The sequence below is a fragment of the Boeremia exigua genome, assembly GCF_020726555.1.
Source record: "Boeremia exigua strain MPI-SDFR-AT-0100 chromosome Unknown C7974scaffold_5, whole genome shotgun sequence".
Taxonomy (NCBI): Eukaryota; Fungi; Ascomycota; class Dothideomycetes; order Pleosporales; family Didymellaceae; genus Boeremia; species Boeremia exigua.
The window spans coordinates 1,028,552-1,051,809 of NW_025763522.1; the positions used below are offsets into that span (position 1 = coordinate 1,028,552).

At 54.8% G+C, this 23,258-nt stretch overlaps 11 protein-coding genes and 1 non-coding gene across 12 annotated transcripts; 9 read left to right on the forward strand and 3 right to left on the reverse strand.

The window, feature by feature from the left end:
- Positions 1-487: 487 nt before the first annotated feature.
- Positions 488-1,913, forward strand: C7974DRAFT_357554 (class II aldolase/adducin N-terminal). Its single transcript, XM_046139622.1, has 2 exons — positions 488-902; positions 951-1,913. The coding sequence occupies exons 1-2, from the start codon at positions 657-659 to the stop codon at positions 1,587-1,589; spliced, it is 885 nt and encodes a 294-aa protein (XP_045998023.1). The 5' UTR covers positions 488-656; the 3' UTR covers positions 1,590-1,913.
- Positions 1,914-1,925: 12 nt separating this feature from the next.
- Positions 1,926-5,115, forward strand: C7974DRAFT_334301 (uncharacterized protein). Its single transcript, XM_046139153.1, has 2 exons — positions 1,926-2,398; positions 2,455-5,115. Exons 1-2 carry the CDS (start codon positions 2,364-2,366, stop codon positions 4,700-4,702), a joined length of 2,283 nt encoding a protein of 760 aa, XP_045998024.1. The 5' UTR covers positions 1,926-2,363; the 3' UTR covers positions 4,703-5,115.
- Positions 5,116-5,481: 366 nt separating this feature from the next.
- Positions 5,482-6,721, forward strand: C7974DRAFT_168325 (uncharacterized protein). Its single transcript, XM_046136096.1, has 2 exons — positions 5,482-5,912; positions 5,962-6,721. The coding sequence occupies exons 1-2, from the start codon at positions 5,700-5,702 to the stop codon at positions 6,565-6,567; spliced, it is 819 nt and encodes a 272-aa protein (XP_045998025.1). The 5' UTR covers positions 5,482-5,699; the 3' UTR covers positions 6,568-6,721.
- A 289-nt stretch (positions 6,722-7,010) lies between these two features.
- C7974DRAFT_412265 (Thiolase, N-terminal domain-containing protein) lies at positions 7,011-8,437 on the forward strand (the record flags this gene model as incomplete). The annotated part of the gene is made up of 3 exons (XM_046143628.1): positions 7,011-7,032; positions 7,110-7,216; positions 7,277-8,437. 3 exons carry the CDS (start codon positions 7,011-7,013, stop codon positions 8,435-8,437), a joined length of 1,290 nt encoding a protein of 429 aa, XP_045998026.1.
- A 261-nt stretch (positions 8,438-8,698) lies between these two features.
- C7974DRAFT_392427 (glycosyl hydrolase family 47-domain-containing protein) lies at positions 8,699-11,053 on the reverse strand. The gene has a single exon (XM_046141678.1). The coding sequence runs from the start codon at positions 10,565-10,567 to the stop codon at positions 8,711-8,713; it is 1,857 nt and encodes a 618-aa protein (XP_045998027.1). The 5' UTR covers positions 10,568-11,053; the 3' UTR covers positions 8,699-8,710.
- Positions 11,054-11,134: 81 nt separating this feature from the next.
- On the forward strand, positions 11,135-12,810 carry C7974DRAFT_168439 (uncharacterized protein). Its single transcript, XM_046136098.1, has one exon. The coding sequence runs from the start codon at positions 11,271-11,273 to the stop codon at positions 12,669-12,671; it is 1,401 nt and encodes a 466-aa protein (XP_045998028.1). The 5' UTR covers positions 11,135-11,270; the 3' UTR covers positions 12,672-12,810.
- A 613-nt stretch (positions 12,811-13,423) lies between these two features.
- C7974DRAFT_412268 (transcription factor TFIID-domain-containing protein) lies at positions 13,424-14,266 on the reverse strand (the record flags this gene model as incomplete). Its single annotated transcript, XM_046143629.1, has 3 exons — positions 13,424-13,687; positions 13,737-14,162; positions 14,213-14,266. The coding sequence occupies 3 exons, from the start codon at positions 14,264-14,266 to the stop codon at positions 13,424-13,426; spliced, it is 744 nt and encodes a 247-aa protein (XP_045998029.1).
- Positions 14,267-15,690: 1,424 nt separating this feature from the next.
- On the reverse strand, positions 15,691-17,060 carry C7974DRAFT_452483 (uncharacterized protein; the record flags this gene model as incomplete). The annotated part of the gene is made up of 2 exons (XM_046145824.1): positions 15,691-16,548; positions 16,647-17,060. The coding sequence occupies 2 exons, from the start codon at positions 17,058-17,060 to the stop codon at positions 16,129-16,131; spliced, it is 834 nt and encodes a 277-aa protein (XP_045998030.1). The 3' UTR covers positions 15,691-16,128.
- Positions 17,061-18,109: 1,049 nt separating this feature from the next.
- Positions 18,110-19,514, forward strand: C7974DRAFT_462864 (histidine phosphatase superfamily; the record flags this gene model as incomplete). Its single annotated transcript, XM_046146217.1, has 4 exons — positions 18,110-18,143; positions 18,383-18,514; positions 18,562-18,671; positions 18,757-19,514. 4 exons carry the CDS (start codon positions 18,110-18,112, stop codon positions 19,306-19,308), a joined length of 828 nt encoding a protein of 275 aa, XP_045998031.1. The 3' UTR covers positions 19,309-19,514.
- Positions 19,462-19,534, forward strand: C7974DRAFT_t60. The gene has a single exon. It is a non-coding gene; the product is annotated as a tRNA-Lys (tRNA).
- Positions 19,535-20,715: 1,181 nt separating this feature from the next.
- On the forward strand, positions 20,716-21,548 carry C7974DRAFT_168430 (uncharacterized protein). The gene has a single exon (XM_046136097.1). It carries the CDS (start codon positions 20,947-20,949, stop codon positions 21,523-21,525), a length of 579 nt encoding a protein of 192 aa, XP_045998032.1. The 5' UTR covers positions 20,716-20,946; the 3' UTR covers positions 21,526-21,548.
- Positions 21,549-21,876: 328 nt separating this feature from the next.
- On the forward strand, positions 21,877-23,066 carry C7974DRAFT_423643 (acyl-CoA N-acyltransferase). The gene has a single exon (XM_046144391.1). It carries the CDS (start codon positions 22,166-22,168, stop codon positions 22,877-22,879), a length of 714 nt encoding a protein of 237 aa, XP_045998033.1. The 5' UTR covers positions 21,877-22,165; the 3' UTR covers positions 22,880-23,066.
- The last annotated feature ends 192 nt before the right edge of the window (positions 23,067-23,258 follow it).

Genomic DNA, 23,258 nt, shown 5'->3' on the forward strand with positions numbered 1-23,258 from the left:
GTTGGGTTGATTTGGAGAACGAACCACAAAGCTGTGTTAGAAGGTCATGATGAGGACGTGGTAATGGTGCACATCGAACTTGTATGCTATGACCAAACAGCGACGAATCTTCAAGAAGACATACGTCTGGTTGGATGAACTTTTGGCATACATCTGTTTCTGTGACTCAACTTGCGTCAAACAAGCCAATGATCCCCAAATGGTGCTGATGTGAGGTGGTACGGTACTGTTGCTGAGGGGTATGATAGTGCGTATTCACTCAACCTAGGTATCGCTAGCGTCGTGGTTGAGAGCCGAGAGACGGTCTGTCCGCTCGTTACCAGAAATCGTACAATCTATGAATCGACACTGTTGAGGCGACACAGCAACTCTGGGAGACATACGATACGAGGTCGGCCGAAGCGCAGAGCCGCGACCCGAAAGTGGCGGTCGCAACTACCGTCACCCCCGCGCTTGCCCCGCGTTGTATGCAACAGCTAGTCTAGCAGCCAACCACAATGCTTGCCACAGTCAGCTTAACAGCGCAGGGCGTGTTGTTTCCCGAGGCAGGATCAACCGGACTGCGGATATAAATCTACGGCGTTGACTCACCCTTGCAATACTCCGAAGGCTCTCTGTTCTAACTATACATACCTCTGAACACTTGCACTCACAACATGTCGCCTCCATCTGCGATCGAGCCCCAGAATGCCAGCGAGACGAAGCCGAGCAATGCTGCTCCTCTTGAGCCGGGCCTGAACGAGAAGGAGTCGAAGATGAAGGCTATCAAGTTTCCTAGCCCGCCCAAGTTCGATGATCCGTACAAGGAGCGAGCCTATCTCAAAGGGAGACTGGCTGCTGCGTTCCGTATCTTTGGCAAGTACGGGTATGACGAGGGTGTTGCCGGGCACATCACTATGCGTGTACGTTTATCCGATGCATACGTCGAGCTCAGCCATTGACTCTACTAGGATCCGGTCGATCCCACAACTTTCTGGGTGAATCCCTTCGGTGTCGCATTCAGCTTGATCAAGGCTTCTGATCTGATTCTTGTGGACCACGATGGCAATGTCATCGACGGCGGCCCTTGTCGTCTTCTCAATTCGGCAGCCTACATGATCCATTCAGCGATTCATGCAGCACGTCCAGATGTCCTCGCAGCCGCACACAGCCACTCGATCTATGGTCGCGCCTTTTGCTCACTCGGCCGCAAGCTCGACACGATCACGCAGGATTCATGTGCATTCCATAACGACCACGTCTTGTATGAGAGCTTCAACGGTGTCGTGCTTGCGCAGGAGGAAGGGAAAAATATTGCTCGAGCGCTCGGCGACAAGAAGGCTGCGTTGTTGATCAACCACGGCCTGTTGACAGTTGGCACGTCGATTGAGGAGGCTGTCTTTTGGTTTGTGTCGCTCGACAAGTGCTGTCAGGCTCAAATGCTGGCGGACGCAGCCGCGGGCGGACGAGGTGGAGAGACGGTCAAGATCGGCGAGGAGGAGGCCGTCTTCACATACAAGACAGTTGGGTCACCGCGCGCTGGATGGTTCAGCGCAAAGCCGCTGTTCGATGTCATTCACAAGGAGACCGGAGGAGATTACCTCGAGTAAAGGTGTGAATGTTACATGTGGCCTAAGCGCTTCTGCCGTGCATTCCATACTTGACCCTTGCCGAAGGCTGCACCCCATTTGGTGCAACGACTGATGGCGGGAGGAATTTCTCCGGGTGAGTGACGCAGCCAAGATCGTAGTCGCGCCACGGCCATTCTGTTTGTTTGTTGGTGTTTCAGGCTAAACAGCACACATTATCGTGAGACCAAATATCCAGCCGAGTACACATAGTCAGGCTGTCCTGTGCGGGAGCCGGTGAACGGCCCCAGGGTCCAGTAGAGGTGAATAGGATCACACGCTTGCGAACCAAGCTTTTGAGCTCTGAAATCTGGCCCCACTGTGAGAGCTTGACCTGCTCCCTCCGACTGCGGGCGGGCTGCAATACAGCTTTCCTTGCGGCCACGTGCATGAGGGACGCCGCCAGAGACCTCGCAGCTTGTTGAAACTACTGAGGGGTAAACGAAATCACTGCTTCATCAGGTCATTGCAGGTCGCGCGACAGTGCTACAACCCCTCCATCGACAAGCATTTTGAGGGACCGCCATCGTGTCATAGCTGTGTCGCAAAGAATCTCGGAGCAGCTCTTCTAACCTTTCACACTTGACACCCTCCCGCCAATCATCTGTTCATGGGCTCACGGAAAGAAGGTTTGCCTGTTTCATCGCAATCATTGCTTGGTATTAGGTAGTAGGATCAGCGACCCCGGCACCATCGCTCGAATAGCTCCAGCTAGCTCAACCACAGCCATTCTCCGACCGAGGCATCTTCGCAGCCATGGTCAAGGGCCCTGCAGCTGTTTTCATTGCCAGGTATGCTCGACTCCCTCTTGCTTATAACCCGTAAAAGGCGCTGACTTTTCCTGCAGGCATGGCGCTCGTCTCGACGCCTCAGACAAGTCATGGCACCTCACATCGCCAACGCCCTACGACCCACCTCTCACGTACGGCGGCTGGTCACAGGCCAAAGCGCTTGGCCTACGCATAGCGGCACTGCTACACCAACAAGACATCGAGGAGACGGAGGCAGCAAAGCTTGGGGCAAATGCAGATCTGGCGCATCTCGAATTCAGCGCGCTGGACGCCCCGAAGACACAAGCATCTCGGCCCAAGAAGAAGAAGCGCAAGATTGTCATACATTCGAGTCCCTTCCTGAGGTGTGTGCAGACGAGTACAGCGGTCGCGGCAGGTATATCGCAGTACAAACCTGAGGCTGCCCCAAAGCTTGGGCTGCCAGTACCTTTGAAGGAGCGGAGCGGGGTGCTTGGAGGCTCTCCACTGGCAAGGTCAGCGCGATCGCAGTCTCCACGAACGATATCGCCATCCGTACAGCCCGCATACCTTGATCCGTTAGCAGATCCCAATCTTGAGGTCTACTCAAAGCCTCTCAAAGGCGAGGACAAGATCCTCCTTCGCGTCGATGCGTTTCTTGGAGAGTGGCTGTCGCCTGATTATTACGAAGACATCACACCGCCACCAAACTCGACCATGATGGTCGCAGGCGCGAAAGCAGACTTGCTTCGGAGGGGAGACAACCTACAAGCGCAGCCAGATGCGAATAGTAGCAAAGGTCATTTCCCTGGTGGGTGGGGAGGTCCATCCAAGGGCGCCTCACCTTCGACCGTTCCAGCTCGGTCCAGCGTCGATAATGGGACCCTTTCAGATATGAGCAGTCTCTCGCAGAACCTACCTCCGACCAGGGAGCGCACCGGTAGCACAAGCAGCGGAGCCATTCAGGCACCAAAACTACGAGGCACCTTCCTCTCGCTCAACTCGTCCACGCGTCACACTATCAAGAAAAACTACAACTCACCCGCCCCGTCGTACTCTGTTTCTCCGTCTGATCCTATCCCAAGAGGATATGTCGCACATGCACAAGAGGCTTGTGTGACGGTTGACTTCCAGTGGGACAGCATGCGACCACCACAGCTGTGGGGAGATGGTGGTGAGTACGGCGACGAGTGGAGCACCATGCATAAGCGATTTCGCAAAGGTCTAGCTGGCATGATGGATTGGTATAAAGAGCATGGGGCGGCACCTCCAAAGGATCCCATTGCAGGCTTCACTTTCTCAGATCGACCGAAGAGCACAGAAGAGCTCGCGCCATCCGCGCCCAAGATCACAAACTTCGCAGTCAACCCTCTCCCGCTACAGCACGGGAAGACGAACGACGAAGAGGAAGAGCTCGTGCTCATTCTAATCACCCACGGTGCAGGTTGCAATGCTTTGCTTGGGGCTATTCAAAATCAGCCTGTACTTCTTGATGTCGGTCTTGCCTCGCTATCTATGGCCGTACGACATGATCATCATAGGAAAGCCCCAGCCCCAACCGTATTTGAACGCCGACTATCTGTTGCAGATCCTGGTATGTCAGATTCATACGAGATGAAACTACTTGCATCGGTAGATCACCTGAGACCCGGCGTTAACCCGGCTGTGATCTCACAGCCAGAATCTGCGACCCAGTCACCCGCGGTGCACTCCAGTCCAACAACCGGAAACTATAGAAGACGGTTTACTAGCGGCTCGTCTGGAGCAAACACCCCTAGTGACTCCCCGTTTGCTCTTGACGCCTCTCACAGAAGCTGGCTTGGCAACTCCAATGGTGTGCGAAGGGCAGCAAGCTCAGGCTCGAACTCGCGATACACATCCAGTAATCTCAATGACAGTGGAATGTCGACACCATCTACAGGTTTGTGGTCAAGCCCTCGTGTGGCCGCCCTAGACGCAAGTAGCGATGGAAGGTCAAGTCCAGGTGCTGATGTGGTGCTCAAATCCGCAAATTCGCAGCCAGCCCCAGCACCAACGTCGAAGCCAAAGCCGCCTCCCCCTGCGACCAGCCAACCAATCGAGATTGCTACGAATGTGAATACCAACGAGCTGACGAGGATGACTACGAATGAGCAAAGAGAGTCTGGAGATGTTGTAGCACCGCTGCCGACCACGGTCAATCGAACGAACAGTACGTCGAAAGCTGTCGGGGCTGGTGGTCTTTGGGGAGGAAAGCCCCAGGCGCCCGCTCCTCAAGGACTCTGGGGACCTCCGAAACTTGCTGGTGTGACTGAGCGTGACAGTGGGCCCAAAAGGAGGTGGACTATCATCGAGCACAATCAGTGAGCTGGATCTAATTGCAGATCGTGTTATGCCGAGGGTCTTTTGACCGCGGAGTGTTACATTGCATGGGGAAGCGGGTGTTTGCATTTTTTCTGTGGGCGTTAAGCAATCATCGGGGTATCTGATACCTATTTCAATCGTTTTTGTTTTGTACCTAGCCGGTCGGGCAGCTGCAGGTACGCGTCTAGCTTGCTGCACGCAGGCACGTCTGACAAGCCCCTTGTAGGATCAAACTCATCTCATCACAGCCAATAAGATGCATAACTAAAAGCCAATAACTCCATCGAAGCGCACACGGTCTGATGTGGAAGAGCCCTGACGAGCTTGTTGATCCTTGTTGCCTAACAGTGCATTCTGCCAAGTGGCTGGCCCAGATGGGGGTGCAGGCAGTACTTCGTACACAACAACATGCTGACACAAAGTCTCGAATGCTCCGAAGAAATTGGACCGACGCGCCCTGTGATTTGCAAGCTGTCTAGGTGGAAAGATGCACAAGTGACGCAGCCTCTCACAAGATCACGTAAAACTGCAGGCGATGACCGAGCCTCCATCAGTCGACCATAAAAGCTACGCCTCGCCTTTGGGCTTCTGCATGCGTGACTGCTCGACCACTGTTTCACAGCATTCACAAAATTATCCAGTCAGCCGCGACACGCAGGAACTCCACTAGCACCCCGCAGACAGCGCAACAGCCGCAATCAATTCTGTGATTCGACGCGGCGACTGACCCGCCTCGTTAGTCGCGGGTGGGAACGTCGTTTAGCGTTCAGGCGGCGACTGTAGGCTTGCATGGTCAGCGACTACACGAACCGTTCTCCCCTAAACGCGAACAGGATTTACGCGGAGTGTTTCAAGCATGTCGGTTAAGTAAGTCTCCTTCCGCTGCTTATATACCGCCGGGCCGCTGCTGCAGGTGGCCTTGAAGGCACTCTCGAAGGTGTTGGTGTTGCTGCTGCGCTGCCCCTCGCCGTACCCCGCAAGCCGACGCTGAGCGCGAACCATGGGGAGCATGAAGAAGAGCAGGACTGACCGGAAGCGCAGCTGGGTTATGATCGCGGAGAACGGCGGATACACACCACTGCCCGGCGAAACCACATTATACCAGTCTCCGCAGCGGACGACCTTGAGCCTGCAGACGGGCCACGCCCTGCCACCGAGCGCGGCGTACTCGCAGCAGTGCAAGTCCGGCGTTGTGTACCTCACCAATCGACGGGTACGTGTGCACTCCACCAGAGCTTCGGCCCGAACTGACAGCTGCTCAGATAATATACCTGCCCGTCACGCCCACACCGGCCTTCCAGTCCTTCGCCGTCCCCATCCTCAACGTCGCCGACTCGCGCGTCACCGCTCCCTGGTTTGGCGCAAACAAATGGGAGGCCGTCATCCGCCCCGTCTCTGGTGGAGGAGTCCCCCCACAACACGGCGAGCTGGACTGCGTCATGGAGTTCAAGGAGGGCGGCGCCTTCGACTTCCACAACACATTTGAGCGCCTCAAGGAGCGCTTACGTCAGACCATCGATGTTGCGCGCGAGAGCGGTATCGACGAGACGGTCGCAGCAGGGAATGTAAACATGGAGGATCTGCCGGCGTACGAGGATACGAGACAACACGCGAGGGTGCCGGAGCCGCCGCTCAGTCCGCCGGCCAGCGCAGGTCTGAGCGGTGCGGGCGCCGGTGGGCCTGCTGCTGCTGCGACGGCATCGCAAGCAGAGAGCCCACAGAGATCGAGCCCATTACCAAGCCCTCGACCGTTCCAACCACCGTCAGAGCCGCCGCCCGGCTACGAGGAGGTTCAGAGGAGCAGCATTGCGGACGAGCTGGAGAGGAGGTTATCCGATCCTCATTGGGATGACGAGCTTCGAAGATGAGGCAACAGATACTGCATTTCGGTCATTTAGTAAGCAAGGCGTTATGGGAGGGTATGTTAGGACGCCAGGAATTCTCAAACCATGCTATGCCTCTGCGGGCTATAGACCGCACCTCACCACTAAGCGCGTTTCCGCGAGTGCTCACATGCAACTTCCCAGCACATGTACATGTACATGACAGACACATGCGACAGCCACAAGTCATGTTCATGCGTCCTGTCAGCTTTGGCCAGCATGTGAAAACGTGAGCCTCCTCCGCATGTGAAACTAACCGAGTTGTGGGGCTGAGTCCGGGGCAGCTAATCCCCATGCATCATGCCTCGGCTCGGTCGAAGCCAGATGACTTCACTTGGGGCTCCGTCTCGCACTTCTGTTTCTCTTCAAACCCGTGTCCTTCTCTTTCCCTCCTTTCTCAACAGTCGGACTTCACATACACATACAAAATGACACAGGCACCACAGAAAGGTATGCACTCTATCACTGCTTCGAGTTGGCAAACACCTAGCCATGGTGTAAGTGCCACAAAGCTGACGTTTGAGCAGCTCAGGAGCGTCTTGCTCAGATTGGCAACCACCTCGGTGGCAGCCCTGATTCTGGTTCAGCCGGCAAGAAGGGAAAGTCGAGTCTGCTTGAGAAGCACGCCGATGATGTAAGTTGTCGAGATCGCATACAACACCTCAAGAAGGACGCATCTAACGATTCTTCCTAGGTCGTTGTCACATGTGCCCTCCGCACACCCTTCACAAAGGGTGGTAAGGGTGGCTTTAAGGACACCCAGAGCGCTGACCTCCTGGTCGGCGCCTTCAAGGCCCTTATCGACCGCTCCGGCATCGACCCCGGCCTCGTAGAAGACATTGCCGTCGGCACTGTCCTCGCCCCCGGTGGAGGCGCGACTGAGTTCCGCGCTGCCGCCCTCGCAGCCGGCTTCCCCGTCACCGCCGCCGTCAAGAGCTTGAACAGGCAGTGCTCGTCTGGTCTCCAGGCCTGCGTCGACATCGCCAACGCCATCAAGAGCGGCATGATCGAGGTCGGCATCGGCGCCGGCTCGGAGAGCATGTCCACACAGTACGGCCCCAACGCCGTCAGCGAGCTCAGCGAGCTCGTCGAGAGCCACAAGGAGGCCAAGAACTGCAAGGTCCCCATGGGTGCCCTGTCCGAGCAGATGGCCAAGGACAAGGGGATCTCGCGTGCCGACCAGGACGCGTTCGCCGCCAAGTCGTTCCAGAAGGCCGTCGAGGCCCAGAAGCAGGGTCTGTTCGACGAGGAGCTCGCTCCCTTGACCGTCAAGTGGACCGACCCCAAGACCGACGAGGAGAAGACCATCACCGTCTCCAAGGACGACGGCGTGCGCGAGGGCATCACCCCCGAGTCCCTCAGCAAGATCCGCGCCGCCTTCGCAAAGGACGGCTCCATCCACGCCGGCAACGCGTCCCAGATCTCCGACGGCGCCGCCGCCGTCCTGCTCATGAAGCGCAGCACAGCCGAGCGCCTCGGCCAGAAGATCATCGGCAAGTTCGTGCAAGCCTCGATCGTCGGCGTGCCCCCGCTACTGATGGGCGTGGGCCCCGCGGCCGCCATCCCCGTGGTGCTCGAGAAGACGGGCCTGCACAAGGACGACGTGGATATCTACGAGATCAACGAGGCGTTTGCGAGTCAGTGCCTGTTCTGCATCAACGAGCTGGGCCTCGATCAGAAGAAGGTCAACCCCAAGGGCGGCGCGATTGCGTTTGGCCACCCCCTGGGTGTTACGGGCGCGAGGCAGGTGAGCACATTGTTCACGGAGCTGAGGAGGACGGGCCAGAAGATTGGTGTTACGAGTATGTGTATTGGTACCGGTATGGGTATGGCTGCCGTCTGGGTTGCCGAGTAAATCTCAAAAAGAGATGAAGTGTTTAGTCGACAAATGTAACATCTTGAACTCACGTATCTTCCCTGGTGCTGTAGTGTCCTAAAAACCCTGTGTGCGAACTCGGTTCTAGGTTCTAACGAGTCTGCAACACTTGTGCAGGAACGAACTACTTTTACGATATGTCAGCAGCTTGTTGTTAAGTCCACCTTTCCAAGTCAAAATCATGAGGCACGGGAAGATAGACTGAACAAGCATTTCTTTCATTCATAAGAACAACACGCAGTGCCGTCAAAATTACCGTAATCTAAAAGGATGCGCCTCAGTGTTGAACACCCACTCATCCAAACTGACCAACTCCGGCTCACTGAAAATCAAGTAGAAGTACTTCAGCGTCTCCGCCGTCCAGAAACTCTCCATGCTATCCGACAGCTCCAGCCCGCCCTCGGCCTGCCGCGCGCCCGCGCCCGTGCCCCTCTTCAACTCGCTGGCCTCGCCCGGCCCAAACCGCAGCGTGACATCGCGAATCGCCGCGTTCGCCATGCTGGTGCGCGTGCGCTTCTCAATCGCCTCGAACATGCTCCACGCGACGTCCTGGTAGTGCCGCTCGCCCGTGATGCGGTACATGTAGAAGACGCTCTCGATGGCCTCTGGGCGCAGCATGTAGCGCGCGTCGGTGACCTGCTCGAAGCCGGGGAACTGCTGCATTTTGCTTGTGTTGTCGTCGTAGTCGCACGGCTCGCGTGTCGGGCAGGGTGTCATGCGGAACATCTCCGGCATGATGCCGTTTGGGGCGTGGGTGTAGCTCCAGATGCATGCGTCTGTGACTCTGCGGCCGTAGTCGAGATGGGACGCATTGCCGAGCAGTTTGGAGCCTAGGGCGAGCATGCCGCCGGCAAAGCAGACGAGGTGTTGGGCTGTGGGGTCGAGGGTGATTGTGCCTTTGTTGTCAATACGAACAGCTGCTGGCATCAGAATATCTGCGCTGTCGGGAGTTTTGGGGCGGAACAGGAGATGGCTGATGACAGCGTCCATGGCTGACGAGTACATGTTTGCATATTGAGACGCCGTTGCGCCCGTATTCTGGAGAAGTTGGTATGTCTTTCCAAGATATTCGTATGCTGAATCGGCCATGGTGCCCAAGCTGAAGAGACTGTCATAGGTCAAGTCAGGTTTCTGGACGTTGATACCGACAGGCCAGAGACCAGGTATTTTGGTCGCGTTCTGCTGAGAAGCAAGAACGGCTGTGACACGTGCGACGGCATCATAGTAGCGCATATCCCCGGTGAGCTGAGACAGACGAGTGAACTCGAGGCTGAACGATGCGAATTCCGCAATGATGCCTTGGGCTGCTGCTGATTGTTGTTGACCGGCTGCTGCTTTCTTCGCACTCCAACGCGTGATTGGCATTCTGTTGGGAGTGTCGAAGCTCATGTAGATCATGTCCCCCAGTTCCATTGCTTTCTCGAGCAGTCTGTTGTCTTTACAGTCCGTGAGATCATACGCTGCAAGCAGACCTCCCAGATAGCGAATCGTAGTCTCGAACATGTTGAGTTCACCCTCCCCAGGTGCGAAGTCGATTTCGCTGACTGCTTGAACTGCCTCATGAAACTCGTCTTCTAGGCCCATAATCCAAAGTGTGTCGAGACTGTCCACAAGCGTAGCCCCCCAGCCTCCAAAGGTGGTTTTCGATGTTCCAGAAATGGGTAACAGCTCATCTTGCTTCCATGCGTGCTCTTTGTATGCCTTCCAAGCTCTTTCAAAGGTCGTCTTGACTGCAGCTTGACGACGCTGGCGCATAATCTCATGGTAGAGAGGTGGGTCCTCCCTGTTAGAGTCAAATTGAACTTTTGGTGTCCGGCTTTTCGCGGAAGCAGGTAGCTCTGCGAACGCCTCAACCGGATATCGCTGGGTGACATTTCTCCAGTTGAAACGGCCGTGCGGAGGCGAGATGATGGGCGGGAATGGCGGTTCCGCTGGACATGATGTCTGAGAGAATGGAAAGCGAGGTGGGCGTGGCAAAACTGTGAAGAGTAATTCCGAGCGAAGGAAGAAGTATAATGTCACAAGGATGACAAAAGCAAGCCCGAAGCACCGTGTCTGTACTTTTGATCGATATGGCGAGTAACCATATGAACCTTTTCTACTATGCATAAAGAGAGGTTTGTGTGCTGATAGCACAAGAGAGGAAGAGAGGAAGAGAACAGACAAGCCTCATGTGGCTTGATAAACATACTGAACTGCACCAAGGTCGCGAACAATGCACGTTTCAGCCTCCGGCACGAACATCCAAGACATCTCCTACTTAGCTGGGTCCATGGAGCGTTGCAAGTCGCACTAGCGCTGTGTGGAACACTTGGCTGCCCACTGTCCTGCCACCTGTCGAAACCAAAACCCACTCATAGTGGACAATTGGCGTGCGACGGTGCGGTTCGGTAGAACATTGTTTGGCCGACAATCAGCACTGGTGGATGTGTTTGCTGATCTGTGGAGACCTGCATGTTGTCTCGCTCTCTTTGGACGGGCGCGACGTCGAGTCAATAATTCTAGTTTCGGTCAAGTTGTGCATGTAGACGTCGGCCTTGTCGAAAGCCCACGCTGCTCGCATCCTTCTAGTGCAGTATGCGGGTAGCATGTGAGGTGTAGAAAGTTGCATGCAGGGAACCCGTGGGTCGTGCTAAAGAGGCGTGCATGCGCCAGTGACCTTGGCGCCTTCCTCTCCCTCACCTCATCAACAACGCTCCTTCAACGCCATGTTCACTCCCGCCATGTAACATCAGCACCATAGCTCTAATATCTAATAGATCATACCGATGCCTATCCTCACTTTACACGGAATATCTCATCGACCGCCGCGATGCACATCCCCCTTTTCAGGATATGGTACTCGACGACGTACACAACGCTCCTTATCATACTTCTGATCTTGCTGTGTGTGTCGCCTGGCGACATAATATACCAGACTATCAAGACCAATGAGATCCCGAAGCTCTTTGTTATTGGCGGAGTCTATCTGCTCACGGCGATAATCATAATACTCATCTACTCGACCCGCGTCTACACGAATCGCAGCGTCCTGCAGGCAATACCGAAGCCATACTTGCCGGTGGAGGAAGGCGAAGTGGGAAAAATGGTTCGCAGGATGATCGTAAAACAACTCAGGCGGAGTGCGATCGTGGCATGGGACTCGCGACCGAGGGACATTAGGGGTGAAGCTGATGCGGGCGAGGACACAGACGAGGAGCAGGATGAGGGCAGACCAGTCACATCAGAGAGGGAGAAGGAGAAAGAAAAGGCTAAGAAGCGTAAGAGTGGTCATGGTGTATGCGATGCCACGATTCTTCATATCAACGCAAAGTCGCCGCCATGGGGGCACATCTCTAATCCAGGTTGGGCCTCACCAGCGTCTCCTGACCTGCCGAATCTGCAGTACTGGAGCGTCATATGCGAGCTGCCCAACCTTATTGAAGCAAAGGCAGTCTCTCTTGCGCCACCCGATCCAAACGTCGAGACAGGCTCTGTTCGTTTCCCACACGAGACGCCCCTGCTCCCCGATGCGCAAATTGTCACACTACTCCAGCGCCCACGAGCAATGGGTCTGCGATCTTACCTCTCCCGTCTATCTGAGCTGGGTCTCCTCAATCCACCCACACTCGGTCCGGTCTTCCTCGCACAGTACGAACACGCTCGCTTCTCGACTGAATGTCTGACCGAGACTCAGTTCGAAGACATAATGTCCGTATTCGCCGACATTCTCAACGGTATGACAGAGCTCGATCCAGATGTGGTGGAAGACCTGCGTGCGCAGAGCATATACAGCGACACACGCAGCCTCGCACCCACGCAATCGTCGAGCTCAGGAAGATCCATATCCAGCAGCAGCAGCTCTTCGCACTCACTACCGCTGTACCGTACTCCTAAGCTCGCGCATCAGCCCTCCTCGTCTTCCTTCTCCAGCGGTCGTAGCGGTAGCAGTGGCGCCAGCCCACACTCGCCGCAAACACTCCGCACTGCGCCTTCGCGCCAGGCGCAACGAAGCTCTGGTATCTACGGCACGCCACGTACAACATCAATGGTGTCTTTTCAGACTCTGTCCGATAGAGGATCGGTGTTGATAAGAGAGCCTCGGCGCAGCCCAAGCACGCTGTTGCCAAACTCGTCCACGAGCTCGCTGGGATCGGGGAGGAGCGTGATCAGGCTGCATCCGAATCCAAGTGAGGGTGAATTGCCGTACCAGTACGATATACAGGCAGGCTGAAAGAGACGATGGGCTGAGGCACATACCAACTACAACACGCCACTAAGTCGTCGTGTCGCAATCGCCATGGCCGATGCATAGGATGAGCGAATCTTCGGCATCGGGATCGGCATCGAAGCCCTTGCAAGAAAAGCATAGTGGTGCAAGCCTTGTTCATCTCAGCAGACAACAGCCACTGTTCTCTGGAACAGGCACATCGTGGTGTGAAGGAGCACACATGATGCGTCAAACCTTGGTCTGGGCAAACATCCAACCAAGCGTGGCAAGGAGGGGATTGTTCACAAAGAGGACAGGCGAAGGGAACGATTGTTGGTATCATGATGCTTTACTACCAGAACCATCCCACTGAGAAGGAGCTGGGGAAAAGGACCATAGCCTGTAATATAGCACATGCGCGAGAGCTCTGGCATCACACAGCCAGCCATGTTGAGCACCTCTGTGCAAGCTTTTACACTTGCAGTAGCGCCTTCGCGAATCCAAACAATCTCAATGTTGTGGCCATGTCTGCCACCGCCCGCTCGCGTATCGTACTCGTACTGGAATAATAATAGAGACCAAAACAATCGACTGCCACGCCTCGTGAACATGATTACTGGAGGCTGAACTCCCCGAGCGCAGATGTCTATGTCATCGAAAGGGTGTTTACTGAATTTTAGGATCGACCCCGGAGTACGCAATTTGTGTGAAAAGGAAAATCGCAAACCGAAACACCATGCAATGCCGCAAAAATGATGAGGGTATAGTTCAGAGATTCAGGACTTGCGGAAATCCGACAAGACAGGGTAGATGAGCTCGAAAGCCTGGTAGATCTCTTCACGAACCTTCGCACCGGTCAAGACAATCTTGCCGGAGACGAAAATAAGCAGGACGATCTTCGGTTTCATCATGCGGTAGATGAGACCGGGGAAGAGTTCAGGCTCGTAGGACGAGAAAGTGTGATGGCGAGATGCAAGACCTTCCAAGCGAATGGGGAACTTGATGTCGCAGGAGCCGACAATATTCTGAATCTTAAAGTCCTAATCGCTATTAGCAAAGGCTCCAGACAAGAAGTCTGTTTGCACGTACGGTGAACTTTGCGTTGAACCCCAGCTTCTGGATAATCCGCGCGTATTTGCGGGAAGCAAGGCGGCTATCATCCTCAGACTTGGCACCAGTGACGACCATCTTTCCACTCGCAAAGACCAAAGCCGTTGTCTTGGGCTCACGAATACGCATGATAACCGCAGCGAAACGCTTAGGGTTATACTCAGCGTTACGCGCGTGCAGAGCGATGGTCTTGAGGTCTAGACGAGCGGAGAGGTTGACTGTGGCGACGATGTTCTGCAGGGTGGGCACGATTCCAGAAGGCACTTGGCCATTCTGTGTATCGGGTGTAGCCGCTGGGGTTGCAACGCCGTTCGCGTTGTTGCCGTCAGGCTGCGCGCTCTTCTCGGACGTCGGCGGTGTCAAGTCTCCGTTATTGGGGTAGGACAAAGAACCAGGTCCGACGAACTAAGCGGATGTCAATAAGGGTTCTCAAACATAGCATCACACAAGCTTACCGTCTTTGCCTGGGCGGCGGTGGACGGGTGAGAGGTAAGAGAGGAGGGATCCATGATTGTGGATTGATGTATGACTCGACGGAACACCGTGCGAGCTAGAGAGTATCTGAAGAGGGTTCTTGACAGACTGCGCAGGTCAGAATGTGACTTCGAGAAGCGGCGGTCTAGTCAGGTAGACTATGGAATCGCGAATGTATTGCGACAATCGATCGACACCGAAGTGCAAGATGGAAGAGGTAGGCAGAGGTGAAACCGTACCGGAGGCGAGAGAGCTACTATCGAAAGAGTCCCGGGCAAACGTTGACAAGAGTATGCCGCCGATCGCAAGTCGCTGCCGGTGATGGCAGTAGTTAGTGATGTACGGTGGTGGTGGTAGAGACCAAAAGCGAAGCCAGCAAGCCTTTGGCAAGGGAAGTCGTAAGGTGCGACTGAGCGATGGCTGCTTGGATGGATGGTCGCAAGCGAATGGGGCTAGCGCCGGTCGCGAGTATGCTCCTCAAGCTCGAAGAGAATGGAAGTGTGTGCAAATTAACACACAGTTCGTCCCGAATCGCGTATTAGAGAGCGCGCAGGTGGAAAACGATGTTTTCAGTTTGCGGCGTGGGGTGGTGCGGGGGAGCTGAGTGAGGCGGCGAGCGGAGTGCAAGGCGACCAAAAGGGCGATAAACCAAGGGGGCAGCCCGAATACTTATAGTAGCCGGGGCAGGGTCCGTGCACCACGCTAGTGGCCATCGCGACCCGCCGCTTTTGCACCTGGAAGTTTCTGCCGCGCGAAAAAGGGGCTGCTCGTCATGCACAAGCGCGTTTCTCCTTCACCGTACCGCACTGCCTCGCGTCCTGCGACAGTGAGGGCGGGCAGCCGCTGTGCAGCTCCTGTGACATGTGCCAGCCGTCTGTCAACAAAGCGCGCAGACGAGAGCAGCACTGTTGCTGTGGCGGTTGCGACGCCGACGCGCGCAGGCTGCTCTCTGCCAGGCCATGACGCTGCAACCGGCGCTGTCGCCTCGTCCGGGACCTAACCACTGCCGACCACTCACCTTCGCCGCACAACTTGCCTCCCGGCGACCCCAAGCCTGACGAAAAAATCTGTCGCGGTGCTGTTCTGGCGGCGAGAAGCTGCGCAATTTGCTACTGCTGCCCTTGGAATGCACTGCAGATCCTCTGAGACAGGTGCGACGAGACTGCGCGTCCCCAGCTTTGTCCTCGCATGCGCCCTGGCCAACTGTGAACAAGGAGTGGCAGTGAGGAGGGAAGGAGACAGGAGTTGCTTTCACGAGAAGACAAGGCAACAAAGCAGCGGTACGCCAGCGATCAAGGAATTAGCGTTTGTGAAGGCGCGGCCTGTGGTTTGCTGTGCAGGGGGCAGTTGCGTTTTCCGCCCCCCGGCGTGCTAGGTATGACTCACGCCCATCGCTGACCGGCGGGCGACTCATCGCGCATACCGGTGAACACAGCCCTGCCTCTTGAGACTGACATCGCGGGGCTTCCGACCACTGTCTTGCTTCTGTTCGATATCAAGCGCTGCATTTGACGGCTGATGCAGACTTGATGCACAACCGTATATGTCCAGGCAGCAGTCTTGGCGTCATATTTGCGTGTTTGATGACCACAGGCCTGGCAAGCCTTGCGACACCTCGCTCGACGATCGCGATACGTTACTCGGGAGGGTGACCTGCGATTGCGAACGCATGCAGGATGTGTGTTTGTGCAGACAAACGGTAGTGTTTACAACACAGCAAAGTAGTGGCTCCCCTAGATGCCATGTGGCCCTGAGAGAATGCAGCCTTGTTCGAACATTCGATCCCTTATTGGACGGATTTGCAAGGGCACACGGGGTCATATCTGACCCTGAAGATAGCACCTGTCTTCTTGACTGCATCTGAGCGTCGCGATTGCTGTTTGCAAGAGGCAGCTTCCTACTCGAGGCTCACCATTTCGAACTCAGCACCTGGTTGATTCAGGCCCTCCCCATCCATCAAGCCATGTGTATAAGAACCGCCGACGAGTCGAAAGCGCTTGCTGCCATCGATGCGACGGAGAATGATAGGTACACGACATCCAGATACAATCCAAACACAGTCTCCTTTGCGCAAGCATTGTGTCCCAATACCAAAGTACCCTCGCCTTGTGCGAAACGGTCGTGGGAGCATGGCGTGTGAGAAGTGAAGGTCGTAAAGAGAGGCTTTGTGTGCTAAGTTTGCAAGATATGCAGGGTCGGATTTGGCTCTCAGACGTGCTTTCTCGAGTTCATCCTGCGTAGTATACTGTCTGTGGCAGAAGGCACTGGGAAGGCTGTCGGTGCTCCAGTTGCCAGAGCATACCGCCAAAGTACCCAACTGCGGAATGATTGCCCAATCTCATCCGGTGCGGTATATCGAACCCTTCGATCTGTTGGAGTACTGCCTCTGTTTGTCATCAATGCGCGCCAAAGTACCTCCTCACGAGTTTGAGTACCATGTCCGGTGCTGTAAGTTGAGTCGAGCATCGAGAGTAGCTTCCACATTGTCGAAGACTGCAAGTTCGCGCGCAACATGTTCTTCTCTTCACAAATCTCCACAATGTCATCCACCTTTACTGCCTCTATGCTCAACATTCTCATGTCATGAGAAATTGAATACGTTGGCAGTCGCTGTTCTGCAGCATTGAAATGCCTATAGCCAGTCACACGGAGTCCGGTGAACTTCGCTATCGACCAGTCGGGAACCCAAGATGGCAGACCATAGTTACGAGTTTGGAAGTCTTCTCCCTCTACACACGTGAAGAAGAGCATGCTTTCAGACTGTTCGAGTACGTGCTTTGCAGCGATAGTATACACCTCAGCTACCGAATGCTGATAATTCGGGAACATGTCGACTTGACCCAAGTGAAGTTGCGAGTACACCTTATTCTTTGGGTCCTGACAGATGGATGGGCGAGCACGAATGAGTGCATACAGTAAGCCGTCCTTATAAGAACCTTTCCACGTTTTGTACTGGGCAAGTAATCGAGCTGGACACTTGTGCAACTGGTTTGCGTGGTCTTTAAATGAAGTAGGATTCTCAAGAAAAGTCGTCCAGGCAGTGGTTGCGAGAAATTTGGACGTGTCAGTGAGTGCTTCCCAAGAAGTAGCACGAGGCCCACACATAACAGTACTACTCCTCGCTAGAATTGCTTCCTGTATGATCCATGCGCGACTGAACCATATTCGAGTGAAGAACCGCGATAGAGCCTTCCATCTCGTCAGATCCAGTAAGAGGTTCTCATTGTCAGCGGATACCTTGTGGGGGTCAAGCGTTCGTCTTACTTCGGCCTTCATCGAGCTCAAGCCTTCCACGAGCTTAAAAGCAAGCCCTGTCGAGTCGTCTTCAGGACCCAGCCAGATAAGGACATGCTTTGCTGTGGTATAAATTTGACCCATGATGTGTACTTGATGGCTTTGCTCAGAAACGTTGTCCTGGTCGATACAGAGTGCATCGATCCAGACGAATGTTGAAGTTTCATGACCCGCGGTCCACTGGTAGAGGAAATCATGAAGGTTTTTCTGTGACCTCGACCGGTTTCTCGTTGCACAGTATCGTCCTCGAGGACCTCATAGATCCATGTGGTCTGCACAGCTTGACACTTTCTCGGTGGCACGGGCCCCACGTATAAGACAGCGCGCAAAATCCAGTACGCTCTTCGTTCAGGTCATGGATAGAAACAGAGCATTGAACCTGGCCAACGTCCATGAGTTTGACGCGTAATAATCTGATCGGGTCAGTATTCAAGGTAGGGAGATCGTACAGTCCCATGGTCGTAAGACGTCAGAGAGGCTAGATCGTTACAAGCGGGACCGACTTTGCAGCTTCGACTGGTCGCTTCTATGGGAGATTTGTCGACGTGGTCGTTATCCGGTCGTGAGCTTGGTGGTGCGGCATCATGATCGAGCCGTCCTCTGTTGGAACTCCCTGCAGTTTGTCATCAACGGTGCAGTGTGATTGTTGTTGGAAGATCCGCTGCGGGAGCCTGGAACGATCCGTCCTGGCTAGCGTACATATCTACAGAGGCCCCACATTAGCTCCAGCGTGGCATCAAGCTGAGTACCACCCCGCACCTCCTGGATGAATAGACAAGGCAACATACTCGTCGTTTCTGTCGCTCTAATTGCGCTCCTGTGTAGCTTGCTATATCCATCCTCGCCAAAGATAACAGCAAGACGCAAGTACATAGCTCTGCGTGGCTTCTTCTCTCATGACGATGACCCCGAAAGTTGGGACTTCAGAGCGACGACGCGTGTCAATTTGGGACTCCTCGACAGGTCATATCCAACCGATGGGGAAGCCGGTATACAAGAGGAACCACAGTGGCAACGTTCCAATAATACATTCGAGACCTGAACTCGAAGGACGAGAACAAACACTACAAACTGCTGTACTTGATTCGCCATGGTGAAGGATTTCACAACGTCAAAGAGAAGGAGGTCGGCCGCGCTGAGTGGGATGTGAGTTCTGTCGATCACTACTGAAGACCTCCTGCCCCTGTAACCTGCGCCTATTGAATGACACGACAACCACTGACTGGTGTAGCGTCATTGGGCGAAGGTACCTGGTGACGGCAATGTCATCTGGGAGGATGCAGAACTGACAGCCAATGGAGAACAGCAGGCACGCAATATTGCGGAAGCTCGCTCATCCATAGGCAACGGAACCATCACGACCATCCTATCCAGTCCGTTACGCTGCTGCCTTAGCACGGTGCAGCTTGCTTTCCCACCTGAGGCAAGAGACAAGAAACCGGTGATCAAAGAGAAGCTGCGCGAACAGCTCGGCGTCCACACATGCGACCGCAGAAGCAGCAGATCCTGGATAGCCGAGCACTACCCTTCCTTCGACATTGAAGACGGATTTGACGAAGAGGATACTCTGTGGACCCCAAGCCGACGGGAGACCCTCAAGGAGCATGCGATCAGGAGCATAGAGTTACTCGATGACATCTTCGAGAGCGCTTATGGCGACTATATTGTTTTGGCCGCGCATTCGGGTACGATCATGTCCCTGTTTGCGGCGACAGGATGGAAGAAGGTGCCAGTAGCGGCGGGAGCGGTGTATCCTCTTTTGGTATGCGGCGAGAAGCTCTGAGCTTGAGCCAGATACGGGAAAGAAAGGCTTACACAGACTGTTCATGGAGGAGTCGGCACTAGAACCGACACAGCAACAGCATCACCTATAACAATCCTACTGACATTATGATAGTATCGATTGCTTGTCTTATCATCAAATGAGCAACAACAAGCCCGGCTGGCACAATCGGTAGCGCGTGAGACTCTTAATCTCAAGGTTGAGGGTTCGAGCCCCTCGTCGGGCTTACAGCATTCTTTTTGTCTTTTCAGCTTGTCTATAGCTGTTCTGGTCGTCGAGATATCCATGGTTGAAAATTTTGCTGGTGGCGTAACAGTGAAGATACTAGCACTACTTTAGACTAGCGCCTACGTCCGGCCCCACTCGATCTCCACACCACGCGACGCTCACATGTCGATGCTTCCTTTTTTGTCTTGCGGTAGGTACGGTTCCGCCTGTCACATGGTGACTCGACCGTACACGGTTCTGCATTCACGATTGAATGCCACCATGTTGTGGAGTTTGCAATACTCACAACAGACATGCAAGTATGCCATGAGCATGAAGCTGATCACTAGAGCTTTACAGTGCTCATTGATGACTTATACATGCACACCATATCATCGAGTCAAACAAGAACTATGGGCCGTTCACGAGCACTGGAGATGAGAAGAGGAAGATATTGAAGAGCTGTCACGGCATGAATCTGCTGCCAGCCTGACATGACTTTGATCATCAAGACATGATGTTACTACAACCAAGCACGTTGGACTGGGCATTTGGTAAACGTGTCAGGCAAGACGGGTCGGATCTTCTTTGGCCAGCTGCATTGTTGCTGGAGGCTGGCTCGCTTAATCAGCTGCTATGTCCTACCTCATGGTTCTGTCCAAGTCTTTCGAGACATTCCGAATCCCGTTTGGATGGCGGGCGAAAGGTTCGTGTTCGGGAGCTTTCTTTTTGAAAGCAGTTGCTTCCGCTTCGTCCTCGTCAGACTTTTCTACTAGCCCTTTCGTTGTCTTACTGCTTGTCCGACCCAAGTTTTCCATACAACTCGAACGAAGGGCGAATTGTTGTTGTCCAGCTCCTTCCACTACGGTTTTGCTTCTAGATGGGCACTTCCGCCTTGACTCTGACCTTGCTGAGACCAGCCGCAGCAGGATGTATCTTCGCTCTATTCTTGCTGCTATCTTTACCTGAGTCGTCTTTAGTTCTGTAATTTTTTTGGCTGTTGAAGGCTAGCTTTGTAAGCTGGAATGGCGTTCTGAAGGTCAGGTCGAGCCCTCCATTGCTCCTTCCCATCTGTAGTCAGCCACGAGCACGTGGCTATTCTGGCCCCAGGTGCGTTCCTTCGCATCACTAACATCGTCTAGTTCGCTCAGTGAGGCGACCTTGGAAGGCACAGAGGACTTGTTTTTCGACAAGCAGGAATCAGCGACCTGCACGTAGCATGGGTGCAAGCACTTCACTTGCTAGACACCGCGGTATCTCAAGCGCGTGTCTCACCTTGCAACCAAGTGGCCGTCACTCACTTTCACCTTTCACTTATGACCTGTGCGCGCGTACGCCCACTCATCCCACCAACCACATACCGCGGTCTGCGCTCAACCATACACCACCAAGCTCCGATCAACTCAACCACCAGTCTTTCAGCCACCCATCATGAGTATTTTCGCAAGCAAAGCCGCTTTCATGCAACTCGGCCTCGTGCTGATCGCGCCTTCAAAAGCACTCATGTACCAGGACTGCTACATCTGCAAGGACCCTCTTCACGTCAACATCGACACAGTCCCCTCCGATGCACACCATACAGCAGTACGCATCGGGGTCTGTGGCCACATACACGGTCAAGTGTGTCTGGCTGCCTGGCTGAACACCGGAAACTCCTGCCCCACCTGCAAGCGCATGCTCTTCGAGGCGTCCGGCCGCACCATCAGCCAGAAAGACCTCAACGACGTGGTTCGCGCCGTAGGGCCTTTGTTTGGCAAGATGCGCGTTGCGTCAGCAGTTGCTCGTTTGTTGGAGAGGAAAGAACTTGAACAGACTCAGCTGCGACGCTCTTACGAGGAGGATCTGAACAGGAGAATGGCTGAGCAGATTCAGTCTCGCAGGGACGACCTGATGGATGACGAGTATTGGATGGAGAGTGGTGATGAGGAGGACTTTGACATGGATGACGACGAGGAGGGTGGTGTACCATTGCTCGGGGACGACATGCAGCCAGGATCGATGTCTGCTTAGGAGCGACAGCCGCGCCTGGAAGCTTTGCAGCGACGGAGGTGATTTTATCAGTCAGGATAGACACTCGGTAGGGTCATTGGTATGTAAAGATTGTCATTCTCAACTTCATCTTGTGATACCTCTAGCTTCACGGTGATTTGAGCAGCACGCAAAGTACGACTGACAAAAGTCACATTCGCTGGTCTCTCTTTTGTTTGTAATTGGCGACGAAACAACGTTTAACAATGAACAGACAACATCGAGCCGCCTGATCTACAGCAAACATGTGTTCATTTGGAGCCAACACTGATTATCTAGACCTTCAACCCTGACTCGCGCGCCACGCCTCCAAAGTTCGCCAACATTCCGAACCACCACCGCAAGAGTTTCGGCAACACTACCGCCACAACGCCCGCCGAACAAGGTAATCCGGCCCGCGCCGACATCGCCCATCCCTCCGTTCGCACGTCTGGCCAAGCACGAGCTCAACGCCCTCAAACCCACTCCTAACCTCCCATCTACACTCCTCACTCGCCCATCTCACATCTCCAAGCATCCACCCATTCTCCGCACAACCCCCACACCCCGCAGGAGCCAACGTACCACACCAGCAGAAAAAAACTTCCTCATCCGGCTAGTGCCCCAGAAACCCTCGAATGACATGGCGACGCGGCACGCCAGCCCCAGTCCCGCGCTGCACGCCACGCGCCGCGGCCCAACCCCGTCTGCGTTGCCGTCTACGTTGCCGTCTGCGTTGCCGTCTGCGTCTGCGTCTGCATGCAGCACGCCGCTGAGCACCCCATCACCCCTCTCCCCGTGGCGAATCGAACACACCACCCCGGCGACGCTGCACGACGCATCCCGCTTCGTCAACGCGTCGCGGCGCATCCTGTTCCCCTCGCTGGGCCACGACGCGCTGCTCGACGCCCCGGGCGTGCTGGAGCGCGGGTGCGTGCTGGTGGCGCGGGAGGCCGGGGGTGGTGCTGTGGTCGCGGCGATTGCGTATGTGCCGTTTGACTACCGGTTTGCGCAGCTGCCGGCGCCGTTGGGGGGCGGGTCTGCGAGTTCCTCGTCGTCTTCGCTGGACACGTGTCCGGACCGCGAGTGTAGGACTGTCGAGGTGATTCGTTTGTTTGTTCTGCCGCAGTATCGGCGGCACGGGCTGGCTGCGTCGTTGTTCCATGCTCTGCGGGATCATGCGCTTGCTTCAGGGGTGCAATGCATGTATCTACACACACATCCCTTCCTGGCAGGCGCTATTCGATTTTGGGAGAAACAGGGGTTCGATATCATATGCGTAGACGATGAAGATGAGGTTTGGCAAACCCATCACATGTCCATGATGCTTCGCCATGACACGCCGAGAGCGACTTGAGCTCATTTGATCTATCGAGCGCTTGTAACGAGTGCAAGTCTGTCTTGTTGCATACTGTACTATCGATACTGTTGTAGACTACATCAACCGCCAGGTATTACTATTCCCCTAAGACAATGCAGCCACATCGATGCACCGTTACATGTGCCTCTCAATCCTTCCAATTCTAGGAGGCGTTTCGTCCATCACGTCACTCTGCGGTTCATCGTATCGTGATCGGACCGTGTCGAACTCTCGCATCATTGTCTGCAACTCAGCTTGACCGGAGTTTTCTTGGTCTTGCAGACGCGGATCCATTCGAGCGGACCGCCGCCCAGCATTGCCATGGCCTGGAGAGAGCACAGCGGGTTGACGTGAGCCGGTATGCTGCGGCATTCTC

What these genes read in the sequence shown, in the direction of transcription:
- C7974DRAFT_168325 (XM_046136096.1), top strand. Translation starts at nt 5,700, where the DNA reads ATGGGGAGCATGAAGAAGAGCAGGACTGACCGGAAGCGCAGCTGGGTT. An exon ending in TGTACCTCACCAATCGACGG is followed by an intron (nt 5,913 to 5,961) that starts GTACGTGTGCAC and finishes ACAGCTGCTCAG; the next exon opens with ATAATATACCTGCCCGTCAC.
- C7974DRAFT_423643 (XM_046144391.1), top strand. Translation starts at nt 22,166, where the DNA reads ATGGCGACGCGGCACGCCAGCCCCAGTCCCGCGCTGCACGCCACGCGC.
- C7974DRAFT_168430 (XM_046136097.1), top strand. Translation starts at nt 20,947, where the DNA reads ATGAGTATTTTCGCAAGCAAAGCCGCTTTCATGCAACTCGGCCTCGTG.
- C7974DRAFT_392427 (XM_046141678.1), bottom strand. Translation starts at nt 10,567, where the DNA reads ATGCATAGTAGAAAAGGTTCATATGGTTACTCGCCATATCGATCAAAA.
- C7974DRAFT_334301 (XM_046139153.1), top strand. Translation starts at nt 2,364, where the DNA reads ATGGTCAAGGGCCCTGCAGCTGTTTTCATTGCCAG. An exon ending in GCAGCTGTTTTCATTGCCAG is followed by an intron (nt 2,399 to 2,454) that starts GTATGCTCGACT and finishes CTTTTCCTGCAG; the next exon opens with GCATGGCGCTCGTCTCGACG.
- C7974DRAFT_357554 (XM_046139622.1), top strand. Translation starts at nt 657, where the DNA reads ATGTCGCCTCCATCTGCGATCGAGCCCCAGAATGCCAGCGAGACGAAG. An exon ending in CCGGGCACATCACTATGCGT is followed by an intron (nt 903 to 950) that starts GTACGTTTATCC and finishes TGACTCTACTAG; the next exon opens with GATCCGGTCGATCCCACAAC.
- C7974DRAFT_168439 (XM_046136098.1), top strand. Translation starts at nt 11,271, where the DNA reads ATGCACATCCCCCTTTTCAGGATATGGTACTCGACGACGTACACAACG.